Consider the following 14,285-nt stretch of genomic DNA (forward strand, 5'->3'; position numbering starts at 1 on the left):
AAGTACAGCTATCGCACACCACTTGGCGTGTGACAGTTAGATGTGCGCTCTCTGCGTTCGAACGCAGTCGGTAATACGTGTCTGTGCAGTTAGACGTGCGACACAAACCCCGCAAACACTATAACGCCAAACATGTCCTTAAATTGTCAAAAATCGTTTCTGAAGGAACGTAGTCCAGCTCAACAGTGCTTTAGTCAATGTCTTTAGCTTCATTTTTCAAAGTAAAAAAAAGAAAAAAGAAAACATCCGTTTCGTTCTGGTTTAGCGTACATTTTGTAGTTACACACGTCACGTTAATTAATAAAGTTTTCAGTGAACAGTACGGGACGCTAGTTAGCGAATCATACTCTGTACTATTTGCATGCACTGTCTTATACCCTCGTTCTATTGATGATGCAGATTCTTGTCCAGCATTTTAATAATCAACAGACACCGCGACCACTAGCGATTGTCGGTGCTCCATTCTCGGCGAGGAAGTACGATCACCTGGAAAGTCTGATCTGGTGAGCACCACAAGCGCATCATATAGTGCATTGTGCTAAACCCAACTGCGCATATCCGTACGCATTCTCTAGCAACAGCGACGTATTCGTCTTCCTCGCGCATCGCCGGAAACCAAGGGACCCCTGCGCCGTACCACAGCAGTCGTCCTTCGCACTGACGAGCGAAGACATTATGTTTGCGGTAACTATCCTGTGTGAAATACGGCGACAAGTTCATTCCCTGTGACAGGTATTTGCTATTGCAGAACGAGATGCAGTCATCGCAGAGTGTAAAGGCTCCCATTTGCGTGTCTGTGAACTTGGCAGTCCAGAGCTACACGTTGCTGTCAAACGCAACTGGTACACCTTTCGGGAGCGTGTGCGTGGAGGAACGTTGGAAGAGCTACAGCACGGTATGAGCATAGAACAGAAGGAACCTTCAGCAAAGAACCGTTGAATACTAGTGATGTTTTTATAAAGTTATATGGTCAATTGACAATGAATGCGCACACATGTCTGCACTATCGAAGACAGTCTTGGGTAGTAACTAAGTTACTTTTAACTTGCAACTGTAACTAGTTACTTTTGGGGGTAACTAGTTACAGTAACTAGTTACATTTCCAGAGCAGTAGCTTTTAACTGTAACTAGTTACTATTTCTGTGAAAGTAACTGCAAAATGTAACTAGTTACTCAAATAAATGTCGTTCCTTTTTTTTCTTTACTCTACCTTCCCCTACTTCCCCCTAACAGTGTCTTCCTTCCTTTTATCCGTAATCGGTATGTGCCACGTGCCTTGGGCTCTTGACCAAGCGGGGAATTCCAGCTTCGCGAACAGAAGTTAGTGACCCTCAACGGTCGGAATGAGTCATATGTGAGTAATAGTGTCACTGCCCTAGCACGGGATCCCGCCTCCTTTGGATATGTACAAAGGAATGATTATGCACAAAGAGAAACTTTCCGGTCAGCTCATTGCGCTCCGACCAGTGCAATGACTAATCCTGCTCCGGTTGCTTCTATCATAAGCTTCCGTGGCCGCTCTATGAAGCAACCTTCGAGTTTTTATCATGGAAGGACGAGAATAATTTAACTGTAAAGTGCAAGCTATGGAATAAGACGTACTCGGCAAACAGGACGTCAACATCAAACCTGAAAAAGCATCTGAGGCGAGTTCCCTGTTCTTGTGTATGTCTCTCTCTCTACACGCTACGAAACGCGTCCGTGTCACCGTGCTCTTCTTTTTCACCGCGATGTGCCAGGTCGCATGCACATGTCGTATTTTTCTGTGTGGGATAACCGTGTATTAACTTATACTGCTTCTGGTTAAGTGCAAGACAACTTGCACAAATTGCACTTCAGTAAATTTAAATAAATGTATGTTTTTAACAATTGTATCACCCTCTCATGGTCATTTTTATAAAAAGTAACTGTATTGTAACTATGTTACTTCTCTCAGTAACTGTAACTGTAACTAGTTACTCGACCAAGAAAGTAACTATAAGTGTAACTTAGTTACTCTTTTTGGCAGATAAACTCTAACTGTAACCCAGTTACCTTTTAGAAGTAACTTACCCAAGACTGATCGAAGACTATAGAGCAGCCAAACATCGAAATCGCTGCAGAACTACATGTTAGCAAATAAGTGTAGGTTTTGGATTACCCTTACTATTAAATTACCCTTTTCGTTAGTGTTGATAAGAATACAGCAACTACACTGTTCCTTACACTGTTACGAACAGAATGAGGCTTGTGCCCCGTTCCTCGGCTTCATTATTATCTACCCTACATGTTGTATGCGAGATGTACATGTAGCCCTCCATCGAACGCAGCCCTGATCCCAATATCGATAGACGTTCCCTTCTGAAGCGATAGAACCGGTCCCTGTGTCAAAGGAACTGTGTCATCCGTCCCGGTCATGCTCCTCATTCATCAGTCACCGACGAACGCTGAAATTCCGACGCGAATGAGTGGAGTAGTTTCTATGCAGTTGATATAATCCCTGACACGGGCAGACGACGGATGTTGAGAGTATGCCGGAATTCCCTCTCTGGAAATCGGAGAAAACGTCACTCGGACAAGGCCAATCTGGGAGCGCCCTTTGGCGCGGACAAGTGCACTTAGGGAAGAGCCGGAGGGCCTTTGGCTACCGGCGTGCGGTAGGGACGGCGTCTGCAGGTAGTGGAGAGCGACGGAGAGTCTGTGATCGGATTGTGGAATGTCACTTCTGGGTTAGCGTCGGACGTGTTCGTGCAGCAGAAAGTCGGCGTATCTACAGAGGTTTCTTCACTTCACAATAGCTCAGTTCGCTCCACAACATACTGAGCTCTGAGATAGTCGCCTGCACTGCACTCCCATTCGTGTGCCTGGGTTACGTCGTGATGATGATACTATCGCTGGGGCTTTCTTAGCTGCAGAGGGAGTGCGAATCTCGTTTGTTTGTGTAAGCTCTTTTCGGAAGAGCAACTTGGCCAAGTAGACTATGAAGCGGTGCCGAACACTACCGTGTCGATCTCGTCCACAGTTTCTGGATGCGATAGTCCCTTTAACAAACCTACAATAAGAAATTGAAACAGTAACGGCGCAGCACGATAAGGCATCGCACATTTCGCACATTTCGGGAGCGTGCTTCAGTATGCAAAATCTCTTCTTAACCCAGGTTTGCAATGACCATCTCCAAACGGAGTACATCAACGACACCGCTTATCAAACGAACGGAAGTCACCTTTGGATCTTCGAAGATGACACTTCCCTGAACAATAAGGTAAGAATTCGTGTCACCGAAGCATTGGCATATGATTAGCACGTTAAAAAATCTTTCCTCCGGTAAAGGTTGACCCTTTCGTGCGACAAGTTCAAAAAGGCTGTGTGGCCGCAGTAGCGATTGAGTATGAAGAGAACGATGGAAATTGCTCAACGAAACCTGCGTATCCTCGTCTCAGTGCATTGGCTGACCTGCTCTCCAGACCTATCGGTATGTTGTCGTGGAAGCACAGAACGCATCTTGCTTGAATGACGATCTGGTGACACTGTCTTTCCAACAGCTTCTATCAATGTAGTAACGACTGCACCGCAGAATGGTTCCTCGTCTCCGCGCAAGAACACAGGTAAGGAACGCAGACGTTAGGAGCATACACGTATTCAACATTTCGTCGAGTGTCTCAAAAATCTTCTAGGGGTACAGAGGAAGGCAAAGTATGCTGCAACCTTGGGTTCGAGTAAGTTCTTTTAGTTCAGAATGTTCGACACGTTTCCTGGTGACCAACACGCAATCTTCACAGGATCCCTGGTGTGTGTTATCTCAAAACTACCAGCAAATGGCCGCTATCCCGGCGAACTCTGCAGTCATATCGTTTTCATGAGCATTGACTACGACCTGGAGAGACACACTGTCCGAAGGACGCAAGGTAAATTTCGCTCTTACGTAAAAGACTCTTGTGCTGACCTCTCGAACTTTGGTCACAGAGCTGGAAGCTTTCCTCGAAATGGCGAAAAATAACGAAACGAACTATTTAGTTGCCCTCTCACATGTGCTTCTGAAGAGCATCGAAGATGAAGAATACTATAAGGATGACTTCTTGCGATCAGTCACAACTTGGCTGTCGAACCAGTCCCTCGATGGGATTGCTCTGTTCGGTCGTGGAAGTGACGATCCTGAGCGTTTTGCTGAAACAGTTGCTGTAAGTATCAATTACACCCTGTAGAATAGTTCGCTCGTTATGCACGCTGTCCTTGAATGAGACATGGATAGCGTTCGTGCTCTGGTACGGCGTATTCGAATGCTACTGAGCATGCCAGCCAGTTCCTGTGCACGTCCCAGCACACCGAGGTGATAAACAGGTGGTGAATTGTAAAAATTCCATGTCTCCAGTGTTGCCAAACGAGTAGACAACGTGGGTGCAACAAACTAGTAGCGCATCACAGCGGAGCTCTGTCAGATTTTATCTGTTGTCGTTCCACAGCTCAAAAGAGCAAAATATATTATCGGCCATGACTCAGCATTGTGGGTACGCATAGGCGATAGTACGTTCGTTTTCTTCACAGCACATCTGGGGTCATTTCAAATCACTAGCTCCAGAAACTACGTTGTTGGTTGGCGTCGACTATGCACAATATGTTCAAAAGCATATGCCTGTCCTGGAAAGACTCGGCAGGTAAGTCCCTTAAAAACGTGTCGTATTGAAAGCATCTGATTTAAAGGCATCTTTAGTGATTTAACTTCATTCCCTTTAGGAGCGCCGACATTCTCATATTCACCTTCCATCAATTACTGCCGCCAACACATTGTAAGGTCACGTACCCTGCGAGCGACGTGTACAACAGCAATGTATTTTCGTTCCTTGTAAGAAACTTGCAAATGTACTCCATCGTGAGTGATTGAACTCTTCCTAAGTCAACTTTCGTTCCTGCAGCGAAGCGTAGCTAACCACACATGCACATGCCTCTCCTTCAACTTGGCTGTGAATAGTTTCAAAGTTGCGACAACGGCAGCTGGACTTGGCGATAGTTGCACTCAACAGAGTCAGATTCCTTTTTCTGAGGTGAGCGGCGCATCGATGTCCCATTGCCCATGTGCACAGACAAACGACTGTATTGGTGCCATTCTCTGTTTCCTTTTATTTTTTATTTTTCATTGGGTCTTCGGTACACTAAGACATGTGATGCGGAGCTGAACGCTACCCAAGATAAACACAGAGGTGTCTACTGGCAGAACTCGACTACAGTTCGGACATACGAAGACGATTATAGCATAGCGGTTAAGGTTTGTATACATAACAAGAACGAAACCTCTCCTTTTCCAGCGTTCTTAACAAGGACGTGTTCCTTGCAGATGGAAGAATACTCACGGTTACATCCTACAGGATGTGCAGCAGCGTTTGGCACAGAATACGAAGATTTCGATGGAAGCTGCACGAAACGGCGAAAATATTCCAGACTGAAGACGATCTCAAACGCCCTCCACGAACAACCGGGTACGTAACTCCCCTAGCCGAATCCTCTGGTGTCAGCCCCACGCAACAGCAAAATGCACCGGGAATATTTATTTTGGATAGGGTACCACACGACACACTCCTTAAGCTTTCTGCTCTGAATCTTGACAGCAACGTAATTGACTGGCTACGTAATTTTCTCTCATAACGCCTTCTCGTTGTCAGTTGCAACCGTCATGATTCATCATCCACGCATACCCCATGTACCCCAAGTAATCTGTACTCGGCCCCTTCTGTTTTCCGTATACATCAATGATCTTCCCGATAATATAGCTTCTCAAATCCGTCGATGTAAAATGTGTAACGGTAAAATGTGTTCCTATGATGATGAAATAACAGTACAGAACGAGTTATCCTCAATCCAATCCTGGTGTGACACCTGGTAGATGCCACTAAACCTAAGTAAATGCTCACATGTAAGTTTCCATCGCCGTAAAACTTCCACTTCCATCACTTTCAGTATATATGCCCCTAACAACACCCAAATAACGCCCTCTAGTACTTACACGTATCTCGGCGTACATCTCTCAGCTGATTTAACATGGAATAACCACAATGATAAAATAATCTCAAATGCCAATCACACCCTACACTCTAAATCTGGTACCGTCTGGCTACCGCTTATTCAGAGGGTAAGAAATTGCAATAATGTAACCCCTGATTTAGAGGGCACCACGAACCCGCTAGATCAAGAGGTCACCCTCTCATTTTGGAGGTTTTCCAGAAGTTACCCTTTCCCTGCCCCCTCGTTGAATTTTCAACCGTCGGCGCCTCGGCTACATAAAGAAACAAAAACAAAGCAAACCCCCCGAATCATTTCGAAACATTCATTTCTCTCAAAGCAAGCAATGAAGCAGTGTTCACATCTATGTGCGTACATGACACAAAGCTGAAGTAACGAGCTAGTCAATTACCTGTATCTTCAACCTAGCAGAACGAACGACGGAGTGACCGTTTTTAAGTATCTCTATATGGGGGAGATAAACAAGTGCGATCAGCTAACTCGCCTCTCGGTAGAGATGAGTGCGGGTATGAAAATTAGTTCCCGCAACCGCACCGCAACCGTGGGACCACGACCCGCATCCGCACCCGTATCCGCAGCAATATCATTGGTGCAACCCGCATCCGCACCCGCACATCCCCGACTGGTACCCGCATAACCGCAGGTGCACCCGCAGCCCAATGCGCACAAATGTTTCAGTTATGCCGTATGATTGTCACAACACGAAATGATTTATTGATTCTGGGTACACTGTCCGTTAGCGAGCCACTTTTCCAATAGTCAGACGCTGTGGCAACAGTTGACATGGTTGCCAGCTTACTAACGCGAAGCGAACCAGTCGTCGTGTTGAAAGATAGCCAAAATTTGCCCTATGTGGCAAACATAGCGAAAGAGTGACAATAACAACAAAAAATAATGATGATGAATGGGGAGTTTAAGCGCCACGGGCGATGGCCGACTGCATTTTTATTGGCGACTACCAACCTTTCCGGTCTCATAATCAGCTGGACTCTCGCCCTCCCTCTCTCTCAAAGAGAAAGCATAGAACGTGGTGACAGTAAATGACAAAGTTGTCATCATCTCGCATATCACGGAAGCACTGGGTAGGGATCGTCTTCGAAAATATTTTGGGCACAATGTTCGCGGTAAATCGTGTCATGCACCGAAAGCTGACAGGCTGGTTTTGTGCCTGCGGGTATTGCGGGTATTCCCGCGTGATCCGCGGAGGCATTGCGGGTCAACCCGCGCCTTGCCCGCAACCTGCGCAGACACGTAAATGTGTACCCGCGAGGAGCAAACTTGCGCGGATACCCCCGTATATCCGCGGGTATACCCGCACCGCACTCATCTTTAGAGATAGGCTTCCACGCTCACCTGTTACCTGCATTCCATTTTCCAAGCTCCTCCTGGTGCCACATACCATAACCCGCAAAGTTTTATCTGCGTAACAAAACAGCTGTTGCCTAAGACTAACATGACTATGACAATGTTTCCATGCGTTCCTTCACGCATAATTACTAGCACACATGAACGTTTTCGCGCCCTTCTAATTTTCTATATTCCGTTGCAGGTGCTCTGATATGCGTGTTTTCTACCAATGCAAGGGGCGTCCCAAGTACCTTCCCTTCACGGCTCTGCACGTACATTGTGTATTCGTATATATCGTTCAACACCGACGAGCAGCGGATTGTGCCCAGCAATGGTACCAGCGCTCATATCTGATCATGCTTTCGTGAACTCGTGTCAGTTCCTCAAGAGTGACGTTCCATCTTTCAGGGGCTTCGTTTGACTCTTTCTTAAAAGTCAAGAAGTATAACACGATGCCTTTGGCAGCGATATGTCCTGTTGCCCTCTCAAATTTGATAGCAAGCAGTGAAGCTCTTTCTAGGTTTGTGACGGCAGTGCTAGATTGGCTCGTGATCTATTCAGTGAGAGGTCTTGTGATAGTGCCAGCTGCAAGCACTCATACCGCACAAGCGGTTGGCGTTATCAGTGTGAGTACCTGTCCTTTACACACCAGTCCCATTTCTTCGCATTACACCTTGTCTTTACACGTGAGCTGCTTGGGACGTAGATTGATCTCTCTTCGATGGCTGTGGTATCCTTCTGATGTATTCTTTTGGTCTCTAGGAGATCTCGAAGACTCTACGACAAGTCAGAGACATGGTCCTTCAGGTTGTCGTCGGTGTGCCAGCGCCGTGGACCGACGTCGATGCTGTAAAACGCATCGCGGAGTACGATAGCTTGTTTTATTTTCGTAGAAATATTCTATATTTATCACTCTATTCCAGATATGCGGATCTGATACTGTACGTTACACATAGCCTGAAACCGCATGGCTCTTGTACACTAGAACCGTCATCACCCGGGTGGGACATCATAGCGTTCAAATTGAATGTATGCACAAAGCTCCATTTCAGGCATGTGTTATATCTGAATTATATCATTTTCAGATGAAATCCTTAGAACAAACAAAGATGCCAACTATTTGTCTTACCTTGAACTTTGCTGTGATACACTACGAAATGAAGAGCACGACACCTAACTACGGGGACCCGTGTCTTAGTGAAAGCTGGGAAAGCTATTCCCAGGTATTATTCGCACCTATCGTGGCTATCTACTGTGGTCAGTGTTTTCTGTTTTGCTTATAGATGTGCAACAAGACTGCTACTCAGAAGCCGGGTTGGACACGAGTTTATGAATGTGAAAGAAGCACCAAGGAAAAGGTTAGCGAAATCTTCATGCGCTCACGAGCTTGGGGCACGGTCTTCAATGGGTAGTGCCAAAGTGGGGGCATGTGCAGAGACTGAAGATGCGCGGAAACAGTTTGTGATGTGAACGATCTATTTGGCCAATTGCAACTGTACGGAATAGCAGATCAGAGACATGCCATATTGTTCTGCGTTTATCGACCTGTAATGTGCAGAGATCTGCGCGGGTATGTAAATCTCTACCCGCATCCGCACAGCACCCGCAGACGCCTCTCATTCTGTACCCGCACGAGTTTTGATAGAACTATCGGTACCCGCGGGGTGATCGGGGTATCACCGGGGACACGCACAACACATGGGAGTGCAGCCGAGCAATACAAGTTAGAATAAGGCAACAGAACATAGAAAAGTGCGAAAGCATGTGCGCACGTTTATTTGTACTTCTGGTATCTCAAAATGCACACAAATGCTGCGTCATCAATGTGTTATAAAACGCTCCGGACATGCAGTCCTTTACGCTTTCATTCCACGAAAAAGCCGTCGAGAAAGACTGTCGTCCACTTCAGTTGAGGGTTGTCTGCCTCTCTTGGCGAATATGCCCAGATATAGAAAACGACCTGTCACTAGGCGCGCTCGATTCAGGTACGCTGAATACAAACTCAGCAGTCCCTGGGTATCGGAGGAAACACTGTTTCGTGGTGTGCCATGTCACCGCGCAACCATGGCGCTACCGCGTACCCGTCTCGCGGGGGAAAGGTGGATGTATCCGCGTTTTGCCCGCGACCTGCATCAAGTGTCATTAGTGAATTTTAGTATATCGTACGCTATCGCCTTTGCGTACGTAAGCGCGATAGCGTTGGTGGATCTGCGCACGCTGAATACATAGAGCTTTGCGCATTGCTCAGATCCACCACGCTAGTCATACGATTGTAGAAAGCCTGTACAAATGTTGGTGATACCCTTCATTTTCTCTTGGACCATATGCTTCCAGACATCTGCCTTTTTGGAGTCTTACCCCAAAGGATGTGTTGCGGCATTCGCTGTTGACATGGAGGATGAAAACGAGTGTCTCTCCCGCCCCGCTTATCCTCGCCTGCAGATAATTTCCTCTCTTCTGGGACAGTCGATAGGTGAGTAGCAAGCCACTTGTTATACGTATACTTAAAAAAGGTGCATTATTCCAGAGCGGGACAATGTTTCACACAACGCTAGTACAACAGGTAAGTTCCTACCTCAGCATGGTCTCCAGGGGTGTCTGACGCTTTTCTTTCAGCTCCACGGGTTGAGGTTGAGGGAAGAAAATACATGAAGGGGACGGCAAGGAGGAAGTCTACAGGTAAGGGGGGTCGTTTACCACATATTGTTGGTTTTCGTTCACCTGATCTATGCGCAGGGCCACTGGTGTGCATCTTCTCGCCTTCTGCGCCAATGCCGGTTACCTTCCCGAACGAACTTTGTGCGTTCGTGGTGTACACTTATGCGACGTACGATATTCAGCGTGGCGTCATCAATGCATTCCTTGGTACGTACGACGAATATTATGAATGTAGAACGCGTTATGGGCTCCGGTTTTTCCACGCTTCCGAGGCGTGCAGCACAGGTAAACTGGGAGTCTATACTCTCTACAGAGCACATGACGCTAACGTTATTCTAGACGAGGCGAAAGAGCAACCTTGTTAAAGGGGCTATGAACTCTACCAAGCTAGCCCGCCGGCTTGTGTCGGCTCCAAACGGCGATTTTATTTTATTGGCTGTGACACCATTTGTATAGATGAATCTGATAGGTCCGTACCTTACCAAATATAGCACGCTGCTAGCCAACTATCACCCCCAGTGACAACGTTCTCGCTCCTGTCTTGATGACGGGAGGTGGAGCCTAATATGTAGCATTATGTTCGGCATTATGGCTACAAAATAGGCTCCGCCTCCCGTTTTCAACAAATCAGTGACGAGAACGTTGTCATTCGCGATGATGGTTGGCTAGGAGCGTGCTATGTGGTGTAGTTGATTTTTAATAGTGTAGAGCAGAACGTTTTATGTGCCTCCGCGTTGGCGTCTGATTGGCTGCTCCAATTCTTCAAATGACGTAACAATGGATAGCCTATCTGGATGGCGGTACGTCAGCTCACCCGTATCCGAAAAATAGTGCGTTTATGTATTAAGGCTGCAGATGTTATGAAGGTGAAGTATTAAACAATAAATCGTAAATAGAATTACGAAGCGTAGAACAACAATATTACACCTATTAGACCCGTAACTAAATACCTGCAGATAGGAGTTCTTACCTCCCTTAAGGCTTGTTACTCGCGATACGTTACTTATTTCCTCGTCTTCGAGTTATCGCTGAATACATCTATACAACTCACTGAGACAAAAGCTGTGGGGAGATGTTAGCTGCCCTCAAAGGCTGTCTGCACAATTTGAGAATATCGAGACTTGTTGTAAGCCAGTAGATGAGGGATCCGGGTATTTCGTTGGTAACTCTTGTTTGCGCAGCACAGGCTCGGCTGATGGTGTTTTTTCCCTGTGTTTCACTCGCCGCCTCAAAAATCAGCCTGTGTTACCGATACCCTAGCCGACAAGATGCCGCTAACGTGTACTGCAATACATTCGATTTACTTTAGGGGGGCATTAGTACTAAGGGTTCAGCCTCCAAGGAGTATACAGTCGTCAGGTATCTGTTTGGCACCAGTGGCTTGCTTGGCCACGATTACAAGAGTGCCTAGCCTCTACCTAACCAGCCTTTTTCCATTGCGATCCCAGAGGAAAGACTCGAGAAATTCATCAAACTCGTGGATAAACGCAAGCGGACCGCTCTCGTGGGTCTTTCTCCAACAGAACTGAACGCTGTGGACGCTGCGGACAGCAAAGCCATCGATTCATTTACGCGTTCCGTGAACGGTTGGCTTCAGAACAATCACCTAGGGGGCGTGGCGATGTTCTCGACGGCACTTACGGATATCGTGAACTTTGTTCGCGTCGTTGAGGTAAGCACGTCCAAGCATGCGCGTGCTTTCGATTACTCAATTCGATCTACCTCTTCAGCACCTGTGGAAGCACTTCCATCAGCCTCTCGAGCTTCCGAAACATGTAATTGTCGGCATACAAGGTGCAGTAAGCCGGACCGAAGAAGCTGAACGTATTGCCAGGTAAGTACATCTGGGTGAAGGTATGTCGGCACAGCTGCAAAACGATATTCATTGCAGAGCTAGCGACGTGCTTATCATCCTGACGCTGCCACTGGTAGCTTCTGCTTCGTGCAGAATTCTTCCTCCTAGCCCACCAAATATAATAAGCGACCTGTTGCACCAGAAGGTGAGTATGAATACGAGTAATACGAGTGTTCGGGATGCACTGAAAGGCATAAGGTTTGGGTAGTGTGACATGCAATAAGCCAAGAATGACTGTAGGAGCTGAACATGCATGCCCATATTACGTGCTCGCAGTTCTCCATTTAGCCACTTCTGAACGCGGTGCGAGGTGGTGTGACCCCTTTGATAGAAATGACCCGTATATAGAACAAAAACAGTGCTTAGTTAACAGTCACACTTCGCAACTAATAGCTGCTGACCATGTTCTTTAGAATGCACTCAATGGAACAAGTCACCTCATTAGCGCATGCTTGTCCATCAACCTCGCCGTTCTGACCTTCGAAATCAAGGATGGACAGTACTCCTTCGGAGAAAGTTGCGGTACGGAAACATGGGCAAATTTTGCACAGGTAAAGATAATCTGGTTAATATTTCTTGGTGCACACATTTCTAGCTCTCTGGTGTCCTGACGAATGTTTAATTGTTGGGCGGTGAATTTCTTGTAGCGAACCCAGCTGGTCATTTTCACGCAGCGCAGTGTAGTGTCCCAGATGGGGTGGGTGGATGGAGTAGGCTGTTGAAAGAGCGCGCCGTAGTCTGCCTCCAGTGTGAGGGTTCAGACTAGAAACGAACGAGAACCGAACGAGAAGGACCAGCGAAACGCGACGGACGTAGTTATTGAAGCGACCCTGTGCGTGGCATTGTATGTGCAGGAGTCAGGAAGTCAGAGCGTAAGTTGTGTTGCTTGTTTTTGTGCCCTATACTCGGGTTTTACAGTTTAGCGTAACAAGGGTGTACCCTTGCAGACCCTGAAGCAAGGAAGTATGGTACAAAGGGTTTCGCGTTTTCGGGATTTATTCCTCGGTAGATTCGGCGGGTGTTTTTCGGTATTTATTTGTAGATTCTGATATTTTGAGAAATTTAAAACACTTGCGTCAGAAATAGATGCGGAAAAACCGGCAGCTGCAATCACTATAGACCATGGGGGGAGAAGCTTCGTAGGACGACATTGAGAAGACGAGGAGTTTCCTTTCCTTTGTTGGAGAGTTCCACGTGTACTTGAACCCGCTCGGGCGACTGATTAGAGGTAGGTTCTTTCCTGAACTAGAGGCTAGCAGCTCCGCAGGGTGGTATTGCTCGCATTCCACCTGGAAAGACAGAAAAAACGATCGGAGAAAGAAAAGCTCAATCGGGCGCCGGCATTTTCGGCATCTAGCATCATATGGAAGACTATAATTCGGAGCTTTTCGAAACATGCAGATTTTTTTTTTTTTTCAAGAACGCGACGGGCGTCTTTTGGAATTTGCTGAAAACGCGGAATCCTGGGTATAAAATAATCATATTTACGTCCCTGAACACTCTTGTGCTTTCAAAGTAACTGGTGCACTTATCCTGAGCAATGGTGAACTGTCTCGCTTCAACAGTTTCAGGTATTCAACATCTTACTGTTTGTACCTAGTACAGGATGCGCGTATGGAAAGCATGCGCACATTTGCTTGCGTAACGTGTTTCACAGAGAGCAACGTTTCCGTGGTCATGCTTTTTGTTACGCAGAGTTTGGATCGCGTACACTCAAGAAAAAAGGAGTAGTTTCTTTTGGGGACTAAATGCAATGCCAGCACAAAAAATAGTCCCTTTCGGGAGCAAATGAATGTCAGAGTGGAGAGGGAGACTGCATTTCAGGCTCTGTTCTAAGCGTCCCAGGTACATAATTCGTGTGCATGAATGAAAATACTTTGAATAAAACCCTCAGCCGTGATATATCGAGTGATATAAAATCTTGCGACATACATAGGGCACAAGTTGCCAAGGAAGAAGCGCTAACTGTTTCTTACTCTCTGGGTGGAAAGTTGCTAAGTTGGCTGAGTTATACAGCCTTACGCCATCGAATTTTCCAAGCGCACATATTTACGTAGACTGGTGCGAATTAGTGCCAATTTGCAGTCCTGGGGAGTATATGTCAGGGTCAGGGGACTAAAATGGGGAGTAATTGCAGTCTAAGTGACTACAAGAAGCTGTAATTACTCCCCATTTTACTGCTTTTTTTTTCTTCACACTCGCTCGGGCCCGGGCTTACCCGAAAGCCCGAGCCAGCACGACCATGGCCGGCGTGTCAAGCCCGTACCCGGCCGGGGCCGGGTTCGGGTTTCAGCCACCGGGCTCGGGCCGGGCACGGTCTTGAAACGGCGGCCATGGTCGTGCGCGAACATATTTCACGGTACTAGGACAGCTGAATTTTCATGTCACTTTTTCACTTTTTTTTTCATTGGTTATGGGATGGTATTCTCATCTG

The 14,285-nt window shown here is 46.7% G+C and overlaps 1 protein-coding gene across 1 annotated transcript in view; it reads left to right on the forward strand.

The window, feature by feature from the left end:
- LOC135388325 (uncharacterized) overlaps window positions 1–14,285 on the forward strand; it is a 151,867-nt gene that overhangs the window by 114,096 nt on the left and 23,486 nt on the right. The window contains exons 108-135 of the mRNA XM_064617807.1: window positions 400–503; window positions 576–684; window positions 749–895; window positions 3,137–3,241; window positions 3,310–3,451; window positions 3,522–3,584; window positions 3,654–3,695; window positions 3,759–3,884; window positions 3,943–4,157; window positions 4,522–4,631; window positions 4,711–4,819; window positions 4,890–5,018; window positions 5,132–5,239; window positions 5,309–5,450; window positions 7,541–7,672; window positions 7,747–7,964; window positions 8,101–8,204; window positions 8,262–8,367; window positions 8,424–8,561; window positions 8,622–8,696; window positions 9,673–9,811; window positions 9,866–9,901; window positions 9,955–10,017; window positions 10,075–10,203; window positions 11,445–11,668; window positions 11,727–11,830; window positions 11,888–11,996; window positions 12,265–12,402. Coding sequence (XP_064473877.1) covers window positions 400–503; window positions 576–684; window positions 749–895; window positions 3,137–3,241; window positions 3,310–3,451; window positions 3,522–3,584; window positions 3,654–3,695; window positions 3,759–3,884; window positions 3,943–4,157; window positions 4,522–4,631; window positions 4,711–4,819; window positions 4,890–5,018; window positions 5,132–5,239; window positions 5,309–5,450; window positions 7,541–7,672; window positions 7,747–7,964; window positions 8,101–8,204; window positions 8,262–8,367; window positions 8,424–8,561; window positions 8,622–8,696; window positions 9,673–9,811; window positions 9,866–9,901; window positions 9,955–10,017; window positions 10,075–10,203; window positions 11,445–11,668; window positions 11,727–11,830; window positions 11,888–11,996; window positions 12,265–12,402 — 3,366 coding nt within the window. The remainder of the gene's footprint in view (window positions 1–399; window positions 504–575; window positions 685–748; window positions 896–3,136; window positions 3,242–3,309; window positions 3,452–3,521; window positions 3,585–3,653; window positions 3,696–3,758; window positions 3,885–3,942; window positions 4,158–4,521; window positions 4,632–4,710; window positions 4,820–4,889; window positions 5,019–5,131; window positions 5,240–5,308; window positions 5,451–7,540; window positions 7,673–7,746; window positions 7,965–8,100; window positions 8,205–8,261; window positions 8,368–8,423; window positions 8,562–8,621; window positions 8,697–9,672; window positions 9,812–9,865; window positions 9,902–9,954; window positions 10,018–10,074; window positions 10,204–11,444; window positions 11,669–11,726; window positions 11,831–11,887; window positions 11,997–12,264; window positions 12,403–14,285) is intronic.

Source organism: Ornithodoros turicata, chromosome 3 (assembly GCF_037126465.1).
Source record: "Ornithodoros turicata isolate Travis chromosome 3, ASM3712646v1, whole genome shotgun sequence".
NCBI lineage: Eukaryota > Metazoa > Arthropoda > Arachnida > Ixodida > Argasidae > Ornithodoros > Ornithodoros turicata.